Below are 9,816 nucleotides of genomic sequence, written 5' to 3' on the forward strand. Positions count from 1 at the left end.
TCTGTTTAATAAAAAAAAGCAGCTAAAAGAGTCATCCATGTTCGTTGGGTTGGAGAGAAACCACAATGTATAACTCAACTTGAAAACTCAACATCCCTCAATTATACTCGTGGATGCAAAACGATTTCCTTTTTCGTTGGGTTGGAGATAGAACGCATCTCCTGGAAATGCTACATACATGTGAATGTTCTCCTCATGGATACGAAACTATTTCCTTTCATTTCTCTGGATTGTAGTTTTGTGTTAGTCCTTCGATGGTATTCCAGGAAAAACATTGTGATCCTTGAGCGTGGTCACAATGTACGTCATCCGTCCCATCTTCGTTAGGTTGGAGATAAACCAAAATGTATAACGCAACTTGAAAACGAAACATCCGTCAATTCTACACGTGGATTTCCTTTTTCGTTGGGTTGGAGAACGCATCTCCTGCAACATACAAATGAATGTTCATGGTTACGAAACTTTTCTCTCTCATGTCTCTGGGTTGTAGTTTGTATTAGTCCTTCGATGGTATTCCAGGAAAAACATTGTGATCCATTAACGGGAACTGGTTAAAACCCGTACTTATGCACCCGACTCCTCTCTCCCTGGCATTTCCAACAATTGCTTTGTAACTTCTCTTGGCATGTAAAGCTAAGATTTGTCCGAATTTGGAAGATTCATTTTGACTTATATCTCTCTTCTTCTTCTGTCCTCTTAACTCCATGTGGAGCATAGGGCCTCTACAAAATTTCTCCAAGTACTTTTTCATTCCAGCTTCTTCCGCTGTTTTCTATGTCATTAAGCAAACTTCTTTTCCATGTGGTCTTTGGCCGACCTCTCCTTCTATTGCCTTGTGGATTCCAATCTGGGGCTTGGCGGCTTATTTCATCTGGATCCTTCCTAATAGTGTGCCTGATCCATTTCCACTTTTTTCTTTTATTAATAATTTGGATAGGATCAATGTTACATTTTCTATATAGTTTGACGTTGGTTATGACGTTTGGCCACCAGATTTTCAAAATGTAAAGAAAGCAGCGGTTTGTAAAACCTTGCCGTTTACACTTCAGTACAAAGCAAAACTGATAGAACCTTCGACTTGAGTATGTTTATTTTAGTATTGACTGAAATAATGGTTGATATCCATAAATTCGGCAATTGGAAGAACGCACTGTTTGTTTTACCAATCCTATTGTTCGATGTCTGATCTTGCACTATGTCTTGATGAAACCACGCAGGTAGCTGACCGATGACAAAAGGGTTGTTGTTTGAGGTTCTTATTTTCATTGCCTTTGTTTTCCCTGTGTTTATTTTAAGACCAGCATTTGCTGAGTGGACAACCAAATCATCAAGTTTCAATTGCATGTCCGAATGTTTAGTGGACAGAAAACAGATGTCGTCGGCGTAGTCTAAATCCTCGAGATGGCTGGTTAAGTTCCATTGAATATCGCTTCGATGAGTTGCAACCGTATTTTCAAGGACAATGTCTATAACAATTAGAAAGAGTAGTGGAGACAGTAGGCATACCTGTCTTACACCCGATTTCGGAAGAAATGGATCTGAGAGCCGTTTGCTGTGCAAGACTCTGCAATGAAAGTTTTCATATTGCTCGTCTTTTTTCTCTATGGCTGCTTAATAAAAAGCCAGTTAAGATCATGCTTATGCCTTTAACAGTCGTATATGGTGGTAGTTTCAAACATAATCGTGACCTTGTCAACCTTCTTCGTCAAGTTGTAGACACACTGCGTATCCTCCTGTTGATATTACGGTTCTTCAGCGAGTCGAAAGGAGAGATTGGTAATTTATAAACACCTTTGTGGATGATGCATACGATGCATCTAACGTAGCTTGCGATGTGATTTTTTCAAAGAATATTTGATGCAGATAGAATATTTATATGTGAAAAACTCTAATATTTTCTCAAACCACCAGCGAAAGAGATTTAACACAATTCCGAATATCTTATCGAACTTTGGTGTTACATGGGTATTGGAGGTTTTAAAATTAACCCCCTCTATACAATCCTTCCAAGAAGCCCCCTGACTTCCACTCTCCCTGGAAAATAATGGTAAAGGTCAAAGAATTAGCAAGGTTCCCCAATCATCTACTTAGTTGGAACAACAACCGATTAACGAAACTGTCACAAGGTAAAAATAACAATAGACTGGATCTTATGGCAACATCCTACATGCATCCTTGCACCCGCTACAGCAGACCAATCATCTACTTAGCAGGAACAACAACCGTTTAACGAAACTGATACAAAAATAACAACAGTCTGGTTCTAATGGCAACATCGTACTTGGAGACGCACGATACTCCAGCAACTTGGAATGCAATATTACATGGGAAATATGCGAAAAACAACTGCAAACAAATCGTACTCCCAATGAAGAAAAAAATACCTGAAAGCGATGAGTGGTTAAATCAGTCATGGAGGTAGGATAATACCGATCAAGTGTGGTTTATTGATGGTTCTAAATAGGCTAATGGTGATTGTGGGTACATTTCCATCAATATTTCATGCGGAGATTTATGCCATCCTTATATGCTCCAATGAATGTTTAAGAAGGTGATTAAGGAATACTAGGATATTTGTTATGTCGAATAACCAGGCTGCTCTTAGAGCCTTATCATCATATGATAAGGCTCTGCTGGACTGCTGGATATCCTTGAATGAACTCGGTGCGCACAATGAATTCACATTATGCTCGGTACCTGTCCCAACGCTCGTTTATAGGTTCAGAACCGTTCTTTGGCATCCCACGTGGATACACTATGGAACGTATGTACTTGGGTTGAATGGGAATTTGCTCGATTTTGGGGTAATTTACCAGGACTTCTCTATTCAGACGTAAATCTCAGTCATTGCTATCTCTCGTAAAGGGTGACTAGAGGATAATTACTGGATTATTCACCGGCTACTGTGGTTTAAAATATCACCAATTTATTTTAGGTAATTTTGAGAATGAACAGTGCAGATTTTCTGAGCTTCTTGGCGAAAACTCTGAACATGTTCTATGCAACTGCCCAATGCTGACAATGTGCAGAACTAAATGGCTCGGAAAGGCCTTTATGGCTCCGGGGGACGTAATTGATCTCTCAGCAAATAGAATAGTTGGCTTCATACATAGCCTAAATCTGTTGGGATGAAAACTTTAAGCCTGCACAAGAGATTCTAGGGACGCAGTGTGTAAAGTCTCTCTAATAATAATAATCATATCTTCAATAGAAGACTTTTTCGAGGAAATTTGCAAATCATTCATTCCAAGATAATCGAAATATTAAACAGTCATTGGAAGAAGTTTATATCTATCTACACACAGTTACTAAATTATACGTACGATCGACTTTTTGGCCATTTTTTTAAAAATCTATGTGTATATATATAAAAATGAAATGGTCCATGTATGTAATGTCATCACGTGAGAACGGCTGGAGCGATTTGGCTGATTTTTATACCCTTCACCTTCGTGAGAAGGGTATATATAAGTTTGTCATTCCGTTTGTAATTTCTACATTTTTCATTTCCGACCCTATAAAGTATATATATTCTGGATCCTTATAGATAGCGGAGTCGATTAAGCCATGTCCGCCTGTCTGTCCGTCTGTCTGTTGAAATCAGTTTTCTGAAGACCCTAGATATCTTCGGGATCCAAATCTTCAATAATTCTGTCAGACATGCTTTCGAGAATTTTGCTATTTAAAATCAGCAAAATCGGTCCACAAATGGCTGAGATATGAGTAAAAAACCAAGACAACCTCGATTTTTGACCTATATCTGGATTACTAAGACATTAATATAGACAATATGGATATATAATGATAGATATTTCAAAGACATTTGCAAGGACGTATATAAGACCATAGTAAGTTGGACCTACAATGGGTCAAAATCGGGAAAAAAAATTTTAACATGAATTTTTTTTCAAAAAAAAAATTGAAAAAACAAAAAAAAAAATTTAAAATTTAAAAAAAAACAATTTAAATTTAAAATAATCGAAAAAAAATTTTTTCCAAAAAATTAAAACATTAAATATTGTTTACCTAAAAATATTTAAAATTTTGAAGTATAATTTGGTGAAGGGTATATAAGCAATATAGCACTCTTACTTGTTTTTTTATACGATTCGAAATTTGTAAAGAAAAAAAATTCAAAAATTCCGGGTAAAACTCGGAAATTCTTTTTTGAGTCCAGTGAACTGTAATAATAAAAGCTCCCTAAAGTATGCAGTACAAATTTAGATATTTTATTTGCAAATAAATAAGAACAGGCTGGTGTGCGTGGGTTGGAGAAACTTGAAGAACTAACATTAGTAAATGCTAGCGGGCGAAGCCGGGGCGGTCAACTAGTTATGAATAAAAATAGGTTTTTCATTGTTGGTACTGGTATTTTAAGAAATTTTAAATAAAGTTCCACTGTAATAATCGAATACTTGGCATGCAGACCGTTAAAATATGTATTAAACCTAGGAATTATAAATTGAATATTAATTATAACCAAAGTTTAGCAGGTGAAAGTTCTTAAAATTCTGGTTTTATATTCCTAACAAACCTATAAGATTGGTTTGAGTAACTTTTTACCCATTTTAGCCTCTTTAAAGTCATACTATTATGGAAACATAACTTAATTTAAAACATTTTCTGTTGTACTTACCTTATTAGGTTGACGTTTCCTTTTGTCATTGCTAACCAACTGCTGATCTTTAGCACTCGTAGAGGCAGTGACATCCAAAGGATTATTCTCAACTTTTTGGCGATCTGTAAAAAGAAATTTATACATTAAAAAAACTATGTATTTACAGCCCATATAAAAAAAGAACTGATTAAACTTACATTTCGTTTCAATTTCCTCATCATCCAAAAGCAATGAAACCACTTCTTTGGGCTTAAGAGTATCGGGCTTGAAATTACCGCCACTAATAACCATGCGTTGAATCTGAAATTATAAGACACATAAATTTCATAATTCTTATATAAAAATCTATATAAAAAAAAAGGCGCCAAACTATAACACTTTGAAAAAGAAAGCGAAGCGGCTTTAGAGAAGAGGAAGTCTTTAAAAGTAATATTATACAATATTAAAAAACACAAATTTAAGTGATGATGATTATCATTTAATATGCACACTCTCAAAATGGAATTAAACTAAATATTTAAAGAATAAATTAAAAATAACCCTTTTTTACATTCCTAAACAAGCAACCTTAATCAATATTTAAACCCTTATTTCATGGTATTAAATGAAAAATTAAAAAAATATATTTCTTGAGTCTCGAACAACACACACAACTGATCATCACGTGCATAAACTTGAAAATTAAAAGACACAAGACATGATCATCCCGGTAAAGAGGCATTTTTACTATGTTGTTGTTGTTGTTGTTGTTACTGGTAAAGAGATACTCTTAGCTAAACAGTGTGGAGTAATGCATAGTGTAACGAACATGTAGGAATAGTTGCTTTAAAAAAGAGTACGAGTAAGTAGTTACACCCCAAAGGAGGAAAGAGGAAGGCGTAACAGATATGTCGCCTACCACAGAACCAACAAACGATCCAACTTGCACTACAAAAAACAACTAAAACAACAACAATGAACAACAAAAAAAAATAATAAAAAAAAACTGTATAATTAGTTTCCGGTAAACGAATAAACACTCGTACTCCAAGTAGTCTATAAAACGGACGGACAGACGGACTGACAGACATAAAAACATCTAAAGTGATCATGTTTCTTATTAAAAATTCAACATTTACAACAAAAACATTATAATAAAACAATGAATGACTGAACGAACAAACGATCGAATGTATGAATGAATGAAACTCTTCAATGAATATCATTTTCGTAAATACAAGAAACCAACCTTGAAAAAAACGAGAACAACACGAATCATTGAAAATACACAGAAAAAGAAATAGTGCAACTTAATGCCGGGCAACATTATCAGATGAAGAGGGGAGGGGTAAATTGCGCTGTTGCAATTGTTATGCCCTTAGAATAAGTGATACTAGTCTGAGGAGGAATGACACACAGTCAGTCAGGCAAGCAGGTATTTTAAGTTTGTCATTGAAATTTCCAATACCCTACATGTTAAACATTAAATTATTAATTTGATCTTGAAGTTGCACTACTTCATCTTAGCACCGGATCGTTCCAAAATACACTCGGCGAATTCAGCGACAGTAATATCAATAGAAAGCTTTTATTCAGGAAAGAATTACAAATTTGGCTCATCAAACTGATGAGCCAAACAAGACAAAAAACCAAAATTAAATTCTATAAAACGAAGTAAATTTTCATAATTTAACCTTATCATACAGTTATTATTTTAAACAGCTTTTCTTGTACAGCTTCCCTAATTCGTTAATGTTCTCATAAATTATTTTCACAAACCAACTATGTACTTAAAAACCATTATCATCATTATATGATAATTTTTTAATTAAATTTCACTAACTCTTTTATCCATCCATTCATCCCTTCCTCCTATCTCTTTCCCACTCTTTCAAACACTCTTTACTCAGAAATTCTGAACCCCCCTTCTAAAGCACGTGCCTAACATGCGGGTCCCTTTTTTTTCAGCCGCCACGAACAAGTGTTACATTGTTGTGCATATAATAATGATCTGTTTCACATTTCTTTTCATATTGTTTTAATGGACAGTGTGTTGTTTTTGTGCAGCAGCAACATTGTGGTTTCCTTTGGCTGTCCAAATGATGTTGACAACCTTCTATTGTCACCATCATTCTCAATAGTGATGATGATGATGATCGTCATCAACAACATTTGACATAAAACCACAATTATATTTACAAAAGGCAAATAAATAAAAAAAACTCCATCAGCAAAAGTTATTTTTATCTTTTTTTGTTTGTATTTTTTTCCTTACCTCACTTTTTTCCCGGGCTCTTTGTAAAATGCGCTCTTCTATGGTTCCTTTGCAGATCAAACGATAAACTGTGACTTGTTTGGTTTGACCCAATCGATGGGCACGATCCATGGCCTGTTGATCAACGGTGGGATTCCAATCTGAATCATAGAAAATTACCTGAAATTATAAAAGAAAAGGTAAATGGTTATACATTTTTGGTGAAATAATGGATTAATAAAGATTGCGTTAAATGTTCGATTTCTAGATCAGTTCTAGTTCTAGTTCAGTTCTAGTTCAGTTCTAGTTCAGTTCTAGTTCAGTTCTAGTTCAGTTCTAGTTCAGTTCTAGTTCAGTTCTAGTTCAGTTCTAGTTCAGTTCTAGTTCAGTTCTAGTTCAGTTCTAGTTCAGTTCTAGTTCAGTTCTAGTTCAGTTCTAGTTCAGTTCTAGTTCAGTTCTAGTTCAGTTCTAGTTCAGTTCTAGTTCAGTTCTAGTTCAGTTCTAGTTCAGTTCTAGTTCAGTTCTAGTTCAGTTCTAGTTCAGTTCTAGTTCAGTTCTAGTTCAGTTCTAGTTCAGTTCTAGTTCAGTTCTAGTTCAGTTCTAGTTCAGTTCTAGTTCAGTTCTAGTTCAGTTCTAGTTCAGTTCTAGTTCAGTTCTAGTTCAGTTCTAGTTCAGTTCTAGTTCAGTTCTAGTTCAGTTCTAGTTCAGTTCTAGTTCAGTTCTAGTTCAGTTCTAGTTCAGTTCTAGTTCAGTTCTAGTTCAGTTCTAGTTCAGTTCTAGTTCAGTTCTAGTTCAGTTCTAGTTCAGTTCTAGTTCAGTTCTAGTTCAGTTCTAGTTCAGTTCTAGTTCAGTTCTAGTTCAGTTCTAGTTCAGTTCTAGTTCAGTTCTAGTTCAGTTCTAGTTCAGTTCTAGTTCAGTTCTAGTTCAGTTCTAGTTCAGTTCTAGTTCAGTTCTAGTTCAGTTCTAGTTCAGTTCTAGTTCAGTTCTAGTTCAGTTCTAGTTCAGTTCTAGTTCAGTTCTAGTTCAGTTCTAGTTCAGTTCTAGTTCAGTTCTAGTTCAGTTCTAGTTCAGTTCTAGTTCAGTTCTAGTTCAGTTCTAGTTCAGTTCTAGTTCAGTTCTAGTTCAGTTCTAGTTCAGTTCTAGTTCAGTTCTAGTTCAGTTCTAGTTCAGTTCTAGTTCAGTTCTAGTTCAGTTCTAGTTCAGTTCTAGTTCAGTTCTAGTTCAGTTCTAGTTCAGTTCTAGTTCAGTTCTAGTTCAGTTCTAGTTCAGTTCTAGTTCAGTTCTAGTTCAGTTCTAGTTCAGTTCTAGTTCAGTTCTAGTTCAGTTCTAGTTCAGTTCTAGTTCAGTTCTAGTTCAGTTCTAGTTCAGTTCTAGTTCAGTTCTAGTTCAGTTCTAGTTCAGTTCTAGTTCAGTTCTAGTTCAGTTCTAGTTCAGTTCTAGTTCAGTTCTAGTTCAGTTCTAGTTCAGTTCTAGTTCAGTTCTAGTTCAGTTCTAGTTCAGTTCTAGTTCAGTTCTAGTTCAGTTCTAGTTCAGTTCTAGTTCAGTTCTAGTTCAGTTCTAGTTCAGTTCTAGTTCAGTTCTAGTTCAGTTCTAGTTCAGTTCTAGTTCAGTTCTAGTTCAGTTCTAGTTCAGTTCTAGTTCAGTTCTAGTTCAGTTCTAGTTCAGTTCTAGTTCAGTTCTAGTTCAGTTCTAGTTCAGTTCTAGTTCAGTTCTAGTTCAGTTCTAGTTCAGTTCTAGTTCAGTTCTAGTTCAGTTCTAGTTCATAATCAGTGTAAATTTAAATTAATTAGAATTTTATTGATGTGAATATTATTTTGTACAATTTAGTTACTTTTCCTAAGCATAATAAACTGATTTTAATTAAAACGCCCATAAAAACAAAGTACATACTTTGAAAGTACTCAGTACGAATGTTAAACATTTCAAAGGATTAGATTACCACTTCCGAGTTTAGAAATTTTCTATAAAACTATTACAGCAAATGAAAAACAAAACCGGATACGGTTTTGATCTAAGAAACCCCAACACGTGTTCAAATCAAAAGAATCTCCAAATAAAATTTTATTCAAGAAATTCTATACACTAAACCCAGAACCTAGACTACTTGTATACTAATCAAGCTAATTTTCTAAACCTTTTATGCTGCCTACTATAAATTTAAATAATTTATGACAGAAAACTAGACAATATAATAAAAACCCCGCCATGTATTTCCTAAAAAACAACCCTTTAGTTTCAAAACAATTTTCAATAAACCCAAAATTGTATTTCAAATTAAATACACTCACTCGTACGTGATTGAACACTTGCCGGCATTAAAAGAAAATCTTTCTTTCTTCGTTTTTTTTTAAAGGGATCTTTTTGAAAACAAAATCAAAATGATAATTTTGAAGTGTTTAGACATGATAATCTGGAATAAGAGGGCAATTTAAGTAGAGGCGTCAAAATGTTCATAACAATTGATTGTTTGTATATATGAACGAGTATGTTTTGAATTTTAAACAGTTTTTGGTTTCTCAATTATAAAATTATGAACATTGCTTTTAGGTTTTTGTATTGTTTTGTAACGAGGATACTTATTTAAAAATTTAACAAGAGGTAGTACTGCATAAGTAAATATATCCGGTTTAGGATTAGTCTTTTATTTTTTTGTTTGTTCTTTATTATAAAACCCTCAGTTTATGTTTAAGGGGGAAATAAGAAATTAAAAGAAGTAGGAGGTCTTTGGAACAATAAGTTTCAACAAATCTACTTATTGCACATTAATTTTAAATTAATCTTGAAGTAAACAATAATAAAACCAGAAGCTAGTGTTTTTATTAGAATTTAATAAGAACATGTTTAATAATAGTGATTCTTGTAAAAAATCTCAGAAATATTATCAAATAGAAAATAATGCATAAAATCTAATGCGAAGGACCATATCCACCCATACAACGAATAACCAAAGAAATAATCTCATTAT

The 9,816-nt window shown here is 34.1% G+C and overlaps 1 protein-coding gene across 1 annotated transcript in view; it reads right to left on the reverse strand.

Annotated features, from left to right (window-relative positions):
* Ino80 (chromatin-remodeling ATPase INO80) overlaps positions 1 to 9,816 on the reverse strand; it is a 139,542-nt gene that overhangs the window by 64,417 nt on the left and 65,309 nt on the right. The window contains exons 11-13 of the mRNA XM_065498961.1: positions 6,873 to 7,031; positions 4,816 to 4,918; positions 4,637 to 4,740 (exon numbers count right to left, since the gene is read on the reverse strand). Coding sequence (XP_065355033.1) covers positions 4,637 to 4,740; positions 4,816 to 4,918; positions 6,873 to 7,031 — 366 coding nt within the window. The remainder of the gene's footprint in view (positions 1 to 4,636; positions 4,741 to 4,815; positions 4,919 to 6,872; positions 7,032 to 9,816) is intronic.

This window comes from Calliphora vicina, chromosome 1, assembly GCF_958450345.1.
Source record: "Calliphora vicina chromosome 1, idCalVici1.1, whole genome shotgun sequence".
NCBI classification, from domain to species: Eukaryota; Metazoa; Arthropoda; class Insecta; order Diptera; family Calliphoridae; genus Calliphora; species Calliphora vicina.